The sequence below is a fragment of the Colletotrichum jinshuiense genome, chromosome 2 (assembly GCF_051148585.1).
Source record: "Colletotrichum jinshuiense chromosome 2, complete sequence".
Lineage (NCBI taxonomy): Eukaryota > Fungi > Ascomycota > Sordariomycetes > Glomerellales > Glomerellaceae > Colletotrichum > Colletotrichum jinshuiense.
This window is the reverse complement of record NC_139309.1, coordinates 1,061,352-1,079,163: the sequence shown is the minus strand read 5'-3', so window position 1 is coordinate 1,079,163 and position 17,812 is coordinate 1,061,352. Positions and strand designations below refer to the sequence as shown.

Genomic DNA, 17,812 nt, shown 5'->3' with positions numbered 1-17,812 from the left:
CGCAGCTCCCTGTTGCTTGCGGATACCACTTGCCAAACTCCTTCCGATCCCATGCGTGTCAAAATAGCAATCCTGTGATTCCTGCCCATCTGGCCAAACCAATGCAAAGGACTCGCCTGTCCAGTGCTCCGTTGCCAAGGGAATCCGAAAAAGAAATCAAGAATCGAGGGAGTGATAATACATCATACAAAGTGTTGCTTGAAAGGAGTCCCTCTCAAAGACGCGTCTCAATTCGAAATTAAAGATGCGCCCGTCAAATCATAAAGTTTTTCGTCGGTCCAAATCATGATACCATGATAGGTTGCTTACAGCAGCGGTACCGATCGGGCTGCCAGAGACAACAAATGCCCCTAGTTTTCAGCCGAAGGTGCGGCACCTTGGCCACCACGGCCGCGGTAGACGCCGCCTCTTCCACCGCGACCACCGTAGCCACGGCCACGGCCGCGACCTCTGCCACGGTAGCCGCGGTAACCGCCGTCGACGCTGCCTTGGCCAAAGGTCTCCATGTTTTTGCGTTGCTCTTCGCCACGCCATTCCCGACCGCCGGGCTTTTGGCCGCCATTCTCAGCCCGATCCTTAGCCTCGCTCGAGATGTTATCGAAGAATGACCTCGTCTTATTGTAGGCGATCGGCGGGTTTGTGCTGGTGACCTCGGGGGTAGGGAGATCAGTTGCTGATCCGTTGGTAGGAGTCTCACCCAGAGGCGACCCTGCGATGGCTTCCTTGACCAAGTCGTCCTTGTTGAACTTCGCATTGGCTTGAGCGAAGTCAAAGTCAGAGTCAGGAACATCAACCTTGGCCTGACCTTGTCGACCGCCACGTCCCCGGCCACGACCTCCTCCAGGCTGCGTGGTTCTGGCTGCATTGACCCTCATTTCGTTGACCTTCTTGGTCAGGTTGTCCATAGCGTTGCCATTGCCCTGGGGCGCAGTTGGGATGGCGACATTTCCAGCGTTCATGTTCGCCATAGCCAAAGCAACAGCCGCCTTGGCCGCTTCAGTTGCATCCCGCACGGTCGCAGCAGTAGGGGCAGCGGCAGGCTTGGGGGCGGATTGAGCGGTGCTGCTGTCGTTGCCAGGCACAATGAATGCCTTCGGCATAGATCCAGCAAGAGGAATAGCTGGTTGAACGCGCTTGGCGTTCTTAGGCCCCGTAGGCATAGGGCCCGTGGGAAGCTCGACAGGCTTTGAAGAAGAACCAGCCACATTCAAGGAAGCGGCAGTAGCCTTGACTTCCGCCGCTGACGGCTTGGATTCAACAGGCGGCGTTGGTGCAGGCGCCTGTTGGAGACCAGGTGGGGGGGCAGTCTTGGGTTCATTGGGAGCACCCTGCCCGGCCGGTGTGGCAGGCTTCTGCTTGTCACCAGCAGCGCCAACCGACACAGGCTTAGAATCTTGAGCGCCAGGGGTGCCACGATTCTCAGGTCCCTGACCAGGTGCACCACCAGGACCCAGAGGACCAGGCGGGCCAGGAGGGCCGCGGGGACCGGGAGGATAGTTGTAGTTACCCCATTGGTCGGGGCCAGGAGGGAAACCTTGGCCAGGAGGGCCCGGAGGAAACCATCCCGGAGGCGGAGGGTACGGCATGCCACCCATTCCAGCAGGAGGGCCACCACGCCCCGGGGCAGGACCCCAAGGACCCGGGGGTGGGTAGAAGTTATTCTGGAAGGGAGGTTGGCCGAAGCCGGGCGCAGGAGGTGGCTGATTGTTGGGTCCCTGGCCAGGACGAGGACGGGCCTAAAGTTTGCGGCATGATTGATTAGCCATGTCCCAGTTTAATGTGTTCATAATCTTAAAAGAATGTGAAGCCATAATTCAGAAGGAAGGCAACGGAAAATTTCGACATCGTGTAAGTTGCGCTTTTCCGACAAGACGATAATATTTACATCCGCAATGTTTCATCATAATAGGCGTTTTCGAAGAGGGGGGAGGGGGAGATGTTACTCACGTTAACAATAGCAGGGTCCTCGGGCATGGCAGGAGGCTTGTTCTCCTTAATGCCTGGGTGGTCCTCGATTCTCAAGTCCTTGACATCGCTGCCACGGAAAATGATGTAGTCATAAACCTGATCGGAAGGTGCTATCTCTTCTTCGGGTCTGTTCCTTCGGCCCTCTGTTCCAAAGGATCGGACATTCTCGAGTGACACGGTCGACTCATCCGAGTTGATCTCGTGAAGAACGCCGACATATCTAGAGGCGATGAGCAAGGGGACTGGGGAGCAACGCGGAGTCCTCCAAGTCCTTACCGAATGTCGCTTTTGGAGATGAGAGAGATGCGAGATCTGAATGGGTGGTCAGTTAGTCGAGATTGCGCGTTGGGAGGGGCAGGTCTTCATACCCTAAGAATTCTGACATCTCGGCTATGGGGGTTGCGTAAAGCACGCAACAAAGCTGATTTGCGCGACTACGGAAGGGTGAAAGGAAAAAAAGTCAAGCTGCAAACGATGCGCTCCTGTAAAAAAGTAAAATACAAGACCGGGAAAAGGGCGCGCAAGTGTAGGGAAGATGGAATTGAGGGTTGGGAGTGGTTGTGAGAGGATGAGAAGGAAGAGTGAAGCGGGCAAGGTATTTGTGTGGAGGAAAGATTTGACGACGGGACATGGAAGGACAGCAAGAAGAAAGCGAGAGGCTGAATGCTCCACCTCCCCTCGCCGCATTTGGTTGGAGCCCTCCTCTCCTTTCGGTTATTGCCCTGCACGGCTAAATCTCGGCTAGGGGAGCTCCTGAGCTATTGCCCCTGCTAATATAGCGTGGGTAGGTGCTAGGAGAGCTCCTTTCAGCTTTGGCAAGCTGAGGCAAGGGGCGGAGTCGTCGCATTGGCCACCGAGTCTGAGGTGAGGTGACTGCGTATAAACACTCATGCTCCTCGTTGCAGCAACAAATAGCAAGCATTAATCATTTCAATCTTCAACTTGGACGCTGTTGCACTGTTGAAATCACTACTCTTTGCATATTCGTGTCATTCGCCAAGGTAACCCATGCTGTAAAGCAAAGTCACAATTATTATAAGCACAAAGCCAAGGCCAAACAACCGGGTTCCTTCCCTGCCATCAGACGAACCAAATGACGATGGTGATGGCGGGCATGGGTGTGTGAGCGTACGTGCACATAGTGTACCTGATGATGTGAAGAGTGAATGGTTGATTTGTGGCATTGGGTCTTTTCTAACTACTGCTACCCGCCATGGTCGACGAACATCTCCTGATTTTCCCTCAACGACCGGATCTTGCCAACTCCTGAGCTGTTCTGGATGGTGCTGGCTCCAGACACGGTTCAAAGGATGCCCGGCATTGTCCAAAGACCAACCAACCGTACAGCTGCCCATGGGCAGACGGGGTTGAACTTGCTAAAGAATGCCGATAACTTAGATACCGTGAGTACCTGTTCCCATCCCACAAATGCTGTAGGGAAAAATTCAAATGTGATCTCGGAGCACAATGTGCTCAACTCAAGGCTTTCCAACGCCGACCGCCAACGCCCTCTGCAGTTCCAGGGACCTTGAGAAACCTTGATCCAACAAACAATACCTTGTCTCTTTCGCCTCCTCTTCCTGTGTCCCACACCCAACTTCCAGCCATCAATTATTTCTTTTTCTGCTGCTTTCCCTCGTCATCAGTCAATTCTATCTCTTCTTCCTCGTCGAGACCGATATGATGGATGATGTCACGAGTCCAGGCGGTAAGGTCCTTGGGGTCGACATCGCAAACGGCATCTTTACCGCCCTCCTCCTCCTCCAGAAGGTGCAGCGGAAACAAGCCAAGCCTGTCCATCTTGATGCTCCTCTCGTAATAGCTCGGTTGGCCACTCTCTTCACACGCGCCATCTCCTTCGATCGCGTGTAAATGTTCTCGGGTCTCGTTCTGCCTGGGTAGAGGTAGGGACCGGTCAGGGGCCCTGAGTTCGACTCTGCGGCCTGCTTCCTTAAACGCCGCCAGAGGTGGCCATTCAACCCGCTCTTCGTATGGCACGTCGCTTGTGTCGGTGTAATAAGCATTCCAGCATAAGTCAGCGCCAAAAAACGGGGAAAGGTTGCCTGAGGTAAGGCGGCTGTACAACATTCCCCCAAGCTTAATCCGCTGAACGGGATCGTCCCCCTCTCCTTCTGCCTCATGTTGCCCCTGGCGTGTGCTGGGTGCCTCCTTCGGTTTCATATTGCGTCTTCGTCGAGCAAGGTCGCGTCGTAAGGCATGCAGTTTGTATCCCAGGTACTCATTCAGACTCTGAGGGGCGGCAGGCGAATTGTGAGCGCCCATATATCTCAGTCTGGCCACCACCTTGTTGTATTGCGCATGCCATTTGGTGTCCATGCTGGTCCAAGTCAAAGACTGAGACCACGAAGCAGGCTTGGCTGGCCTAATCAGCTGTTGCTGGCTGGTTCCGGGAGAAGTTCTCGTTGATTGCCTTCGCTGTGCTGCAGGGCCAGTAGGGGCGTTCAGAGGGGGTTGGTTTTCAACCCTAGGGTAACTTTGAAGATGGCTCGATTGATGTTGGCGTATTCGGTCTGCTGCTGGACCTGTTGGTACGCCGAATGGGAGATCATTTGAGGTTGGTTGACGATGAGTGTTGCAGAATTCGATGTAATCGTCAAAAGCAGATCGAGATGTGGCTACTGAGGGGTGAGTCCGGCACGACGTGATCGAAGGGGAGGTTGAATTGCCAATGTCCTCGGACTGCGATTCCCAATCAGGCTCTGTCTGTGAGACCAGTGAATCTGCCTGGGAAGGCATAAAGCTGGCAGTAGACAAAGAGGTATCCATCATCCCGAGATGGCGAGTGCGTCCAGGAACGAACTCAGGAGCGAGGTCCTTGTTAAGAAGGCCGGAAAAGAAAGAGAGACCCGATTCCGCTGGGTAAGAGCTACGTTGCTTTTGAATCATGTTTCAATAGGTGTGAATAACGTAAAGAATAGAAGAGAGACCTTGTTGCCTAGTTTTGCCGTGGCCGTGGTCGGTTGATAAGGCCATGCAACAAGTTTGTGACGTGTGATGTTCGTGGGAACAAATGCGTCAGGTCTGAGGTTGATGGACGACGACAATGGCGAGAAAGGCGGTGGGTGGCCATTATTGATAGAAACGTAAAGGTGAAGAAAGGTGACTGCTATGGACGGCGGTGGACGAGGCAAGTGCTAAAAGCTTGAGGAAGGTACCTTCCCACCAGGGCCAGACTTGCTCTGCAAACAACACCAACCATAAGATTCGTGCCAATTATAACGACAAGGAAAGAGAGAACCATCAATATTTTCCACAAGCTTTATATACACGGCTTTCTTTTCAATTACTGGGCGTGGTCGTTGGACTTATTGAACTGGTAACAATTACTTTAACTGATTTTCTCTCTCCGCCAGTAATTCCAAGGCAGTACCTCGTCACTCCAGAAGAAAGCTGAAGCAACCTGCGAGACAAAAAAAACCGAGATACGACGTGAACAACGCTTTATGCCGAATGGGAATAATTTCAAAACAAAAAAGCTGTAAGGCAAGCAAGTGCAGTACTTGACAATATGTAATCGCAGCTTGGAGGTAGACTGAGGTGTCTTAGCCAACAACGTTATTGTACGTTTGGATAGATTTAATGCGTTTGTGTAAGAATCCATGAAAAATAGGCGAGATGCGGTCGAGAGTTTTCAGGGGCGGAACATAGAGCTCAGAGAAGAGCTTCATCTTGTCCTCCCTCAAAGTGTCGGACTGTTTTTTGCAGGTGGAATACCCGCCACTCAAAGAGTCACCTGTCCGATATCCATCTCTCCCAGAGATCTTTTTAACATACCTAGTGGCACTCTCAAAGATATGAGCTCGGTCTTTGGCTGAAGGTGGATGACGACATCATCAGATAGAAGAAGCGAAAGGTCAGCAGACTTCCAGCAACGACCCAAACAGTGTACTGGCGCAAATCAGGAACAAGTTGGCGGAAACTAGAAGAAGGAAAGACGCGACAAGAGGAGGGAAATCTTAGAAAAGCAGGCGACTTTGTCTCCTTTCACACTTGAAAGTCGGACTATTCGCAGCCTTGGGAAACAATTGTCCCAGCCGTAATAACGTAAATACGTAAACTTATGGAAACATGACCCAAAACCAATCCTGTAGATGATATGTACACAGTGGGTATGCAGTTTTACCAGGCTATAGCTGAACGATGATACTGGTATCTGAAATGAACAGGGATCCAAGAATACTCTTAGACTACCATGCTGAAAGATATAACTTCCAATACACCAGATTTATTTTGGATGAACCACTGGGTCTGGAAACCTTCTGCGGCTCTGGTTGAGGCCCGAGTACCACCTTACAGCCAGTTCTGTGTGATGGGAAATCATACAGAACGCATAAGCTACTTGGAGCAAGCAGCATAAGCTTCATAGAAACCATAATAATCGATCTAAGCCCACGGCAATGATGTTGGTGATATAAATCGGTTAAAGGAAAAACCGGTTATCATGTATTTAAAAGAAGAATTCAGTTAACCGATTGGGATGTGTCAAATGCATATGAGCCCCACATTGACCGAGGCAGATCCATCAATGTTGGAACCTTGCAGTAGCTTCTCAACAACTGCTCGAAATCCCAATACGTACAAGCCCTCTCTCAGCTTTGTAAACGGCAAACACAAGCTCACCCACAAAGTGTAGCTCGAATTTGAAACGACAGCTTCAACACAAGCTAGAAACCGAGCAACATGGCTGCCAAAATCACGCTCAAGCTGAGCAATCGCTGTAAGCACATTCTGACATGTATAATCGCAGTCTCTCTGGAAATTTACTTACACGTGCCAATAGCACCAAAGCAACCGATCAAGAAGCTCCCTGAGACCATCGAGGTCTCCTCCGATGCCACCATTGAGGATGTCAAGCTTGCCATTGCCCGCCAGACGGGAATCAGCGACTTCAACCGCGTTGGCCTGTTCGACCCCTCGACCCAGAAAACCCTGAAGAACCGCAAGGCGCAGATCAGCTCCGAGCAGGCCGTTATCTCGGCCGGCCAAGTGCTGGTCAAGGATCTTGGTGCGTCGAACCTTTCAAACTCAGCCCTTCACCTAGAACGCATGACTTGATTAGAAAAACAGTTCCCAACTAATACTACAATGCAGGACCCCAACTGGCATGGCGCACCGTCTTCGTGATCGAATACCTCGGCCCCATTCTCATCCACCTCGCCTTCGTTAGCCTGCGCCCCTATATCTACTCAGGTACCGGCGCTAAGAAGGCCCTCTCGCCGACCCAGCTCCTCGTCCTTGCCATGTTCCTCGGTCATTTTCTGAAGCGCGAGTACGAGACCCTCTTCGTCCACAAGTTCTCCGCAAACACCATGCCCTTGCGCAACATTTTCAAGAACTCCTTCTTCTACTGGGCGTTTTCTGGCCTCCTCTGCGCATGGCACATCTACTCCCCGACTTCGTCGACGGCCCTGGCCCGTAACGACGCCGTCGATGTTCTCGGCACCATCATTTTCTTGTTCGGCGAGGCCTCCAACGCCATTGTCCATCTCAACCTCGCTAGCCTGCGTTCTCTCGGCGGCACCGAGCGCAAGATCCCCCGTGGCTACGGTTTCTCTGTCGTCACCTGCCCCAACTACATGTTTGAAATAATCTCGTGGATTGGCGTTATCGTCACCAGCCGTAGCTGGGCCGTCGCTGTCTTCATCATCGTCGGTGCCGCCCAGATGGCCTCATGGGCTAAGGGCAAGGAGCGCGCCTACCGCAAGGAGTTTCCCGAGACATACAAGAAGAAGAAGTTTGTCCTACTTCCTGGCATCTACTAGGTGCTAAAGCTACAATAGCCGCACTCACATAGACTGGAGCGACCCGTTCGCATCTGGATTCTTAACTCGCTCAATGGTCATGGAGAACACTGTGGCAGTATATCACATTGAGATGTATTAAAACAAAAAGACCAGAGGTATTTAGTACGGAAATGCGGAAGAGAGGGAAAATAAAAGTTTAGGTGTGAGAGTCATCCCCGCTGCGTGCAATTCGATTCATTTCGTGAAACGTCATAACCATCATCCAGTCGTTAGTGGTATCATGTCTTCTTCCCAAATCATTCCGAGCCCCAAATCACAAGGTTGAAATCGAAGTCGTCTCGGATCCCTTCGCCCGTCCTTCAGTCCCGTTACTCGACTCGGCCTCGGTCAAACTCTGGCTCGCATCCGAACAGTCCTCATGACCCCCGTCAACCTCCATAGCCCCGGAAGAAAGGCCATCAAGCCCCTCCTTCTTCTTCCCCTTGTCCAGCCCATTGCCGCCATGGTCCCCGCCGCCATCCTCCATCCTCGTATCCCCATCCCCGACCTCGCTCCCGCTCCAGCTCCCGCTCCCACTCCAGCTCCCGCTCCCACAGCTCTCGCAATCACTCCCACAGCTTCCTCCTTCTCTGACCAACCGAAAGGTCTCCTCCAGCACCAGGAAATCCCGCTCCAGTACCTCTGCCCAGTTCTGCACGTTGCCCAACTCTTTGACTCGCCTCGCCGCGTCACCTGCAAACCTAGCCAGCTTGTCGTTCTCCTTGCGCAGCGCGTCCGTCGCCTTCACGACGTCGTTCTCCTGCTTGTCCAAAGCGGCCGCGTTGGCGTGTAGCATCCGCGCCCGGGACTGCAGCTCACCGTCAAGCATGTTGCCAATGGAGGCGACGACCGCCGAGCGTGCTTCCGAGATGTGCTGCTGTTGGTCCTCGCTGGGAAGTGTCTGGTGGAGTTGCGGCGGAGGGGCCGGCGCCGGAGCGTGTTGGGCATGATGGGCCTGTGGTGCGGAGACAGAGGTATTGGAGGAAAGGGAGTGCTGCAGGCGCGCCGCGCTCGAGACGCTGAGGTTCTGGGATGCGGAGGTGGTGGTTGTCGTCGCGGTAGTGGTTGTGGAGGACGGCGCAGGCGGAGGATTCCTCGCTGATGAGGACGACGGCGTCGAAGAATGCGCGGCGAACATGGTGACGGTGGTTGTTCCTTCTTTTTCGCGCGCGAATCTCGTTTGGTCGTTTTGAAGGATCGTCGCTTGATAGGGGAGTGGTCTGGGGCCGTAAGTTGACAACACAGCGAAGCTTTCGAGGTGGCGGGTTAGGTAAAGAATCAAGAGCCAGTCCTACCTCAATCGGGTAAGTCGTGGTGACGGCGAATCATAGGATGCGACGGGATCGGCTGACAGCTCCCCGCATGGATGGCGGGGTAGCGGGGCCGGTCGATGCCGGGAAGAGATTGGTGAACATCCGCCGGTCTCCATGACGTCTCGTTACCATCTACCTTGTACTTCTTGCACTTGACAACCCTGGAATACATCAAGTGTTCTCCGTAAATTTCTGTCTGCAGATAAAGAACTCTTCTCCCCCCGTGGCTTTCTCACGTCAGCACTTGAGTATTTCAGACAGACTTAGGATGCTAGCACCAGAACTACGAATGGCGTTGTAAGTCATAGATTCCAAGATCATTGGCTCAGCAGCCATATGCACTTGAGATCCTATCTCTATAGTTTTAGATAAATAGAGCGGCTCTTTACCTCTGTTTTCTGTTTTTTTCTTGTCTTTCACGCGAAACCACATTTCCCAGCCTTGAATAATATTAACTATTTTTCAAAATACCGTCAAAATGGTATCCCTCTACAACGCCTCCATACCCATGATGATTAAATATCTGGGTAACCTCAAAGTTATCCTCACAAAAGCCGAACAACACTGCACTGCAAAGAATCTAGACCCGCAGGAAATGGTCAAGTTCAGACTCATCGAAGACATGCGAAGGTTTGTTACTCATTCAATCTCATCGCAAACAAACCCCGATTTCGCCTCTCCCTCCCACGCTCCATCCCCCCATTCACATTCTTCCACTGACTGACACGGTGCACAGCCTCGACTACCAAGTCCAATCCGTCTCCAACACGGCGAAATTCCTTGCAACCCGTGTCGCCCTCCGACCCAACGTGCATTTCCCTGACACCGAAACCACCTTCCCAGAGCTCCAATCCCGTATCGACGCCACAATCTCCATTCTCGAAGCAATCACCCCGGAATCGATGGAAGGAAAAGAAGACACCGAGATCTTGATGGATGCGAGATCAATGGGCGTATTCAAGTTCACCGGCTACTCGTACGTCGTGCAGTACGCCTGCCCCAACTTCCACTTCCATCTAACATCCGCCTACTGCATCCTCCGGCACTTGGGCGTGCCCCTGGGAGCATTTGACTACCTTGACACAAAAAGGGATTTGTTTGTAAAAGTTCAGACACCTTCTGCTGCGTAAACAGGGTCCGATCTTTGACTTTTGAGGGCGAGGGGATTGGATTTGACCGCGATGTGTGGCTTTGTTGCCCGGAACAGCCATGTACACCTCCACAGCCCGCAGGGCAAGGACAGCTGTAAAGAACGAACAAAGTCCAGCATTTTTCACGTTCCAAACCCTACCCCAGACCACACAAACATGCAAAGAATATATGCAACACCGGGCATTCGCTGGCCGTCTCCGACCCAGCTCCTACTCCAGCCCTCACCGGTTTATCGATGGGGAGAGCCGACGGGATCGCGAGCTCTCCAGTGGGTATGGCCGTATGTGTTGATTCAAGAGTTTACCAGGATTCATGTGGCTCAGTTTCGAGATAGCATTGTCGAATTTAGATTTGTGATTTACAACACATCCGAGATTGACTCTCACAAATATGCATGGTAGTGAACTGACTGTTCATTATATTTGCCCTGTGGCAGAATCTAGTGTACAGCTGACAGCGACAGTTGATATGTAACCGTGGCCACATGAATTCATAGCGGCAGTTCCACTGGAACCTTCCGCTTTCCATGTCAAGTATGCATGGAAATGGCATCAGCTTGGCTTCGTAACTATAACATTACTTGCGTTCCTTAACCTCTGTCTTTGGCCAGGATGTTGCTTCTTCAATGAGTGTATGATTTCCACCCGAAAAAAATGAGACCGACCATGGACGCCAATGCTATGCGTGGATGAAGGATGAAGTACTCGACAAAATGCGTATGCTGGCCATCCGGACCACCGGGGGAAAAAAGGCAAAAAGACAAAAGCAAGAAAAAGAAGAAAAAAAAAGGACAAGGCAAAGTGGTCTATTTTGACCCGTATCTCCTGCCCAAAAATGTGCGTCGAATCCAAGGGCTGGCTTTGCGCTTCGACTAAAAGGCAACCTTGCCTCCGTTGAGTCGTAGTGGCACCGGGCCAGATCCGAAGCCATTCGGACTCATGACTGATGACGGTGTCATGGCTCCGTCTGATGAAAGGGACGACATTGAAGACATGGTGAAACTAGCAGCCGAGCTGTTTGTCATCGTACCATTTCTTGACATTGAAAGCCCTCCCATAGATATGAGGGCATCTGCCCGCTCAAAGACGTTCCCGTTGAATGCTGCGGCAAAAGAAGCACTCTGAGGGGTGGAAGGGACCGTCGCTTGAACTGCAGGTCCTAACGCCGCACTCTGGGGCGTCATTGGTAGCTGAATGTGTGCCAAAGCCGGCCCGCCGTTGGGGCTGAAGGTGCTGGGGGCTGACGACTGCCGCAGAAGATAACTCCAAGGCGACTGAAGTATGGTGTCCCTTGCCTCCTTCATGGCTTGCTGGATAGGACGGAGTCTCACCCTGGTGTCGGGCGGAAGGCTGACTTCGTTAAATGCATAGCGGATCTGGCTGCCGAATTCCGCCCACGAGTCGATAAAGTTACTGATCAAGCTCCTGAAGGCGGGCTGGCTCATAATTCCAGGCTCCTTGAGCTTAACCAGCGATAGACGGTTCCGGAGCATCTCAGTTTGCTGTATCGCAGTGCCACACTTGGTGATGAGCCCCCTCCAGCACATCATCTCGTGATCTGGAGCGCGACGTCCCATTGCCTTCTTCGCAAGAACCGACATGTGATTTTGAAACATGGGTAGAGTTCTCATGACGAGCTCGGATGACCGTTGCAGAGAGAGGAATATCTTCTCAAAATATCTGTCGTCTTCCGTGAAATCAGATACGCCACGGCCGCCAGACGAGGCCGACACAAATGACTCTCCCGATCGAGGCGTTGCTGACGTAAGTGTCGCTGTGCGGCTCGCCGCAACTCCGTTCAGATATGGAAGGGGCACGTCCGTCGCGACTCTGAGATTGCTCGGGTTGTGTAACATTGGGCCGGGACGGGCACGCTGTGCCAGTCCAAGCCGCTCAGCGGTAGGAGTGATGGAATTCTCGCGCGAATGAGGTCTTATCGTATCTCCCATAGCCATGCCCCGCGTGGTAGGCTTTCCAAGGCCCGTCTCTGGCGATACCGAGGCCAAAGTGCACCTGATTTCCATGATGCTATTATAAATGAGCATTAGAAGGGTACGAATGTAGCGCGGGTCTCCGTTGTCAATGAAGGAATCAATGTTGCCCGCAAGAAGCGTGCAAACATGAGTATAGGCCCCGACCAGAGTCTGGCAGGCTCGGTGTACGTTCTCATTCTCGCGACCTGCCATTTCATCCCCTCCAACAGCAGGGTCGTGCTTCTGAATTTCCTGTTCCAACTCCTCAACGTGCGAGTTCGTGTTGTAGAAGACGATCTCGAGGCTGGATCTCTTAGAAGAACCGTCGCTCGTCAAGCTCATGAGCATTTGAATCATGGGGTGGATTTGGAAAACAGCGTAGAGGATGCCCTTTGCAGCCTCCAGGATTGGATCGTAGATTTTGGATTCGCGTCTCCGCTCGGGGAGCACGGAGAGTCGTCGAACATAAATCGGGCGCTGGAGGAATGGTTCGGCCGGGCTATTGGGGCTCTTCACCGACATGCCAGTAGGAGTTGGTTGCATAGCAGACCCGTGGCTCAGACCTCTGTAATGACTGAACCGGTTGTTCGCCTGCGTTTCGTCCAAGGTGCCGAGCTGCGTGGCTTTCTGAGATACAACCCCCATGCGCCTCGCTCGGGATTCGGGACGCTCCCCACGAGTTGCCTGAAGCAGCGTCTCCGAGTTGCTACGTAGGCGCTCGTTGACGTTTCCTATAGTCAGCGGCATAACACCGGGCCTACGGACGGCGGTGTTTTGTTGAGATAATCCTCGGTAGTGTGACCGACTCGGGATGGGAGGAGGTCGAATCAGATTCGGCGATCGAAGATCGGGTACGTCGGTGCCGTTGACTTTGATGGGGAAACGGCCGCTTACAACGCGCTTGATCGGGGGCATTCGGGGGGTGTCCATGCCTTCGCTAGATTCTTCGCCCGCCGTGTCCGATTCTGCACGGCCATTCATGGCGTGTTGCCTTAGAAAGCGTTTGATGTGTGCTGTGACAGCCACCTCGGTCACTTCGCTCTCTTTCAGGTAGCCTTCGTTGGGGGGGCTGGTTGCCTGCACCTGCAGCACCTCGCGTGGCGGAAAGATGATTGGGTTACCATCAAATTTGAGCACCTGCAACGAAACCATATCCGCCAGAGCAACTGGCAATTCTTCGATGCGGTTCTTCTGGACAGAAAACACCTTCAAAGAGGCGAGCTTAACAATATCGGGAGGCAAGGCGCGCAACTTGTTCTTGCTGAGATCAAGAATCTCAAGTGACCTCAGATCGCAAAGCTAGAAGATAGAAAGATCAGACTTTGGCACATGTATGATCGTATTTTCATCCAAGTGGGAGGATTACTGACCGGCAACGGAAACTCTCTAATTTGATTATTCCTCACGTTCAGGTATCGGAGAGACGTGCATTCGGAAAACCGGGTAGGGAAGGAGTTGACTTGGTTGTGAGAAAGGGCAAGACTGAAGAGGCGCGTTAGAAAAACCACTTGCCAGTAGAGATGACAATCGTCAAAGGTGTACAAACCGCTCCAACTCGTTCTTAATGATATCAACAACCTCATCTGGAAGTTTCTGGATGCCCTTGCGACTCAAGTCGATGGTGACGCCGGGCTTCAGTTCGTTGCTCACAGCACTCGCCTCGGCGGCCTGAGACTCGTTTTCATGGAGGGCGCTTTGCATGGCATCGCGGGCAAGAGCGATTACTTGCGCCGAGGTCATGGGCGAAGAAGCCGAGAGGGTCGCTCCGGTCGAGAGGTTTCGGAGATCTTTGGGCATCGGCGGAAGAGGGGGAGGCGGAGGGATGTTGCCGAGCGCGACGTCCTTCTGGAGTTGACGTCGACCTTGGGCGGGATTCTCGGGCAAGCCGCGAGGCATGGGCGGGCCCGACGGCCTCTCTGGCCGCTCCGTTCGCTCGACCATGTTGGAATGGCGGCGATGGGTGAAGGTTGCTGAAGGACAAAAACAGGCGACTCTCTAGAGATGTCGCGGACAGGAAGGTTTGCGTCGACGGCAGGGTTTCAGGGTTCCGTCTGGTTGGTCGTTGGTCGGCCGGGGGTTGGTCGGTCGGTCTCTCAAACAATTGGAGTACGCAAGGCGGGATTTAAGCCAATGGACTATCGGAACGGGGCAGGCTCAGCTGTAAGACGGACGAGATCATTATGGATAGTCGGACATGCGTTGAAGAAGGATGCGGTCGATGGTGGTGGTGGTTTTGGCGGTTGGGCAAACGGAGGAAGGAGGTGGGAAGAATTGTGTGCTTCGGAAGTTGGAAACCGAGGACGCGCGACCGAAGATGGAGCCGATCAAATGGGGTAAAGGCAGCTGGTCCGTCGCACTTCACCTAGCAGGCCAAGCGGGCGGGAGAATCGATGCAGACAGCTCAACTGCAGCCCGGTTGCTGGTTTGGAAGCGTTGGGTATCGGTAGGGTAGGGGAGGGTAGGTGCTGGGCTGTCTAGTAGTTCCTTCCCTTCCCGTCCTGTACGTATGTTTCCTGGAAGCAATGGAACAGAGACAGAACGCAGGACCCAAGAGGAACAAAAAGAGTGGAGATGTTATCAGGTTGTGCTACGATGAAACTGACGTCTCCCAACCGGAGCTGCTTCTGGAGTGGTGGATGGGTAATTGAGAAGAAGGGATGAGGATCATTTGAAGGCGACCGTCCGCGAGACCGTCTCTGTTGTTTCTGGTTGCACGCCCCCTGCACGTCGGGAGCCGCACGCCTTGGCCGGGGGAAACAAGCCAGTGGCAGAGGCGGAGAGAGAGACAGAGAGGGACTGGATCTCAGTCTGGGTCGGTGCAAGGGAAGCGGGAAGCGGGAAAAGGGGCAGTAGTGGACACGGTGGGACGGGCTTTCCATTTCTGGCGCCCTTCTTTCAGTAAAGATACGCAGGGCACTGCAGGCACTTTCAGGGCCTGAGAGACGCGAGATGTCTTCTGGGCTGCCACCTGTGGAAGGGGGGGGCGGCATTCGGGTGTCCTTTTTTGTCAGGGGTGTGGAATTGGTGCACAGACTTGATGGGCAATTGGAGACTGAAGCGGCTTGTGCCCGTAGACTGGCGGCCAATAATGTCGGGATTCTTCATTCTTAGTTGCTCAGATATCTGGACGACACGCTAAAGGAAGCGCACGCGACTGGCTGGAGTCTGGGACACTGGACACAGGGCACAGGCCGAGAAAAAGGAAAAGGCGGGGGGTGTGGGACTGGATTAAGAGAGGGGCGTCGGCCCAGCATCCAGGCTAAAACGCCCTTCCAGTGTAGTCTAGTGTAGTGTAGCACGCCGCCAAAATGCAAGGCACATCGACTCGCAGACGTCTCTGTCCCCAGTGTTTCTGTCTGCCTTACATAAACAGTCCCAGGTACGCAGACCTTGCACGCCGCACATGGCCACCAATCAAAGGGAAGGGCAGAGCTTCTGGCAGCGCATATGACAGAAGTCAAGAGCCCTCTTTTTTTCTCTTCAGCTTTTTTTATTATCAATTTAGACTTCATGTTTACAGCCAAACCCTCAATGACGACATGATCAACTGGGCATCAATATGACATAGCTTGTTTGAAATAAGGCATCGTGTGGCTACACACTGCACATGGACCACACGCCGAAGCAGAAGAAAGAAAATAAAGGAAGAAAGAAAAAAGAGAACAGCTAGCCTAAGACATCAAGTGGTGAGAACAGGCACCTCATTGTGTCGCTCTATGGGCACCGCACCTTGGTACCGGTGTAGCAGACCCCAGTAGGGAATTCAGAGACAGATGCGACAGGTTAGATCAAACGGGACACAGCCAGGGAGGGCATCCAGAACTGGCCGCCAATTGGGATGGAAAGGGGAGAGAAGGCGTGAAACAAAAACAAAGACAAGGCGTCATACCGGGAAACGCAGGTTTGAAAAAACTTGTCAGCGTCACATTCCATCCAACGTCCCATGCAGTTTCTAGTTTCTATAACGCCAGCAGTTATGTCTAAATTTTAATTCATGTTTTGCTTCCTTTCTCTCTTCCATGTGCTTCCTTGCCTCGCCTTGTGCTGATGCACTGCTGTCGCGGGTTTTCTCCACACCCACTCACCCATCCTCCTCCTCCCCCCCCCCGGTGGTATCCTTGGCGACTAGGTTTTGGTGAGATGAACTCTGGGAAAGGAGGCGCTGCAGGCTAGCCAAAGGCAATGGGAACGAACGCATCCAGTTCGCTGCTAGGGTGTTACAGAGTCTGAGTAGTTCGTATCAATCCACGGCAGCCGAAGAGCAGCGATGTAGAGGGGAAATGGCAGTGTTGGGTATCGATACCCAGCGTTTCCATGTATCTCGCCGACGAATGAGTGCTCCGATACATCGATCGGCTTCCTCCACTGTCTCAACCTTGTTGTAAGTTTGGATAAGCGAGTCTTGTAGATCTGGGGCCGTGTGTTCCAGTGGCCTGTCAGACATCTCGACGGCCGTCAAGTCAATCCATGAGTAGAGTAAAGCCTCAGGTACTGAGCACGGCTCTTTTGGCCCTCTTTTTTTTCTTTTCTTCTTCTTCTCTTCTTCTTCTGCCCTCTGCACTCGTGAGAGTCATTACTTACTTATTAGGTCCAATCACCTCGGATTCCTATATGTTTCCAATCCCATTCAGCCCAATCCGATGCAGAAAACTCACAGACACTGGCCGAATCACCACCAGATGGCCAATGCCACATCCACGCCATCCGTCGCGCAGAAGCCGAGAAGTGGCATAACCTGTAACACTTAGGCCCAGTTCAACCCACTTCGGGGGAGTCTGGGAGCATCGATAGGAGGCTCACCCGCAGCACAACGCACCGTCTGTGATGTTGCCGCTGCTTCCATGTCATGTCTGTCTGTCTGTCTGTCACTGCCGCTTTTGATTGTTTTCCTCCCTTCGCTACCCTCCCCTTGCGAGGAAGGTGGCCCCAGCTACAAACTTTTGACAGCATTGTCTGCAAAACCGACCGAATTAGGAAATGGCCGAGAAGGACTGAAGACGGAGACTTGTTTCTCTTTTGTCTCTTCACTTGCAAACCTGGCCCCCTCGAATCGCCTCGCACATAACGACAAGTGTCCCTTCCTACCTTAGCTGCATTGTGTCTTGGTCTTGGCACCTCCGTCCCGTTGTTGTTCCTAACTACTCCTGACTCCTGCGGGAGGGCGATGAAAAATAAAAATAAACAAATGAGACCTGCGAGACTGGCAGCGGCAGCCACATCGCCCGTCGCCCATGGGCAGCAACGGTGAGAAAAGTCTCAACCTCACCTTCCTTCTTCACCCCTTCACCATCGGGTATCCATCAACCTACCGGTACACTGTCCGGCTTCGCCAAAGTGAATTGAAGGAAAGCACCGTGTTCGCGCCAACCTTGCAACCTAAGGCTCGGAGGTCTGATTTCATTGGCCAACCCCAGGGTGCAGTCCGCAGTCCGTATCACGTTCGTTGCTTGTTTCCATGAACCTGGTCTGCATCTCCGTGCAAACTCCTCTGCTGTGAAGCTAGTCAGCCACTCGGACTGGATCTGTCAAGACATCCCAGACTTGATCCGACTGACCGGTTAGCCTGCGCGACACATCTTCACACACGATCACACTCAACCCGC

At 53.0% G+C, this 17,812-nt stretch overlaps 6 protein-coding genes across 6 annotated transcripts; 2 read left to right on the top strand and 4 right to left on the bottom strand.

The window, feature by feature from the left end:
- Window positions 1-350: 350 nt before the first annotated feature.
- EsH8_II_000286 (Scd6-like Sm domain-containing protein) lies at window positions 351-2,353 on the bottom strand (the record flags this gene model as incomplete). The annotated part of the gene is made up of 4 exons (XM_083263584.1): window positions 351-1,736; window positions 1,948-2,188; window positions 2,245-2,280; window positions 2,337-2,353. The coding sequence occupies 4 exons, from the start codon at window positions 2,351-2,353 to the stop codon at window positions 351-353; spliced, it is 1,680 nt and encodes a 559-aa protein (XP_083120906.1).
- Window positions 2,354-3,579: 1,226 nt separating this feature from the next.
- On the bottom strand, window positions 3,580-3,768 carry EsH8_II_000285 (uncharacterized protein; the record flags this gene model as incomplete). The annotated part of the gene is made up of 1 exon (XM_083263583.1): window positions 3,580-3,768. One exon carries the CDS (start codon window positions 3,766-3,768, stop codon window positions 3,580-3,582), a length of 189 nt encoding a protein of 62 aa, XP_083120905.1.
- Window positions 3,769-6,669: 2,901 nt separating this feature from the next.
- Window positions 6,670-7,751, top strand: EsH8_II_000284 (trans-2-enoyl-CoA reductase (NADPH) TSC13; the record flags this gene model as incomplete). Its single annotated transcript, XM_083263582.1, has 3 exons — window positions 6,670-6,706; window positions 6,770-6,994; window positions 7,081-7,751. 3 exons carry the CDS (start codon window positions 6,670-6,672, stop codon window positions 7,749-7,751), a joined length of 933 nt encoding a protein of 310 aa, XP_083120904.1.
- Window positions 7,752-8,046: 295 nt separating this feature from the next.
- Window positions 8,047-8,910, bottom strand: EsH8_II_000283 (uncharacterized protein; the record flags this gene model as incomplete). Its single annotated transcript, XM_083263581.1, has 1 exon — window positions 8,047-8,910. The coding sequence occupies one exon, from the start codon at window positions 8,908-8,910 to the stop codon at window positions 8,047-8,049; it is 864 nt and encodes a 287-aa protein (XP_083120903.1).
- A 653-nt stretch (window positions 8,911-9,563) lies between these two features.
- EsH8_II_000282 (DUF1993 domain-containing protein) lies at window positions 9,564-10,215 on the top strand (the record flags this gene model as incomplete). The annotated part of the gene is made up of 2 exons (XM_083263580.1): window positions 9,564-9,715; window positions 9,822-10,215. The coding sequence occupies 2 exons, from the start codon at window positions 9,564-9,566 to the stop codon at window positions 10,213-10,215; spliced, it is 546 nt and encodes a 181-aa protein (XP_083120902.1).
- Window positions 10,216-11,108: 893 nt separating this feature from the next.
- Window positions 11,109-14,150, bottom strand: EsH8_II_000281 (RAM signaling pathway protein-domain-containing protein; the record flags this gene model as incomplete). Its single annotated transcript, XM_083263579.1, has 3 exons — window positions 11,109-13,508; window positions 13,580-13,691; window positions 13,756-14,150. The coding sequence occupies 3 exons, from the start codon at window positions 14,148-14,150 to the stop codon at window positions 11,109-11,111; spliced, it is 2,907 nt and encodes a 968-aa protein (XP_083120901.1).
- Window positions 14,151-17,812: the final 3,662 nt, after the last annotated feature.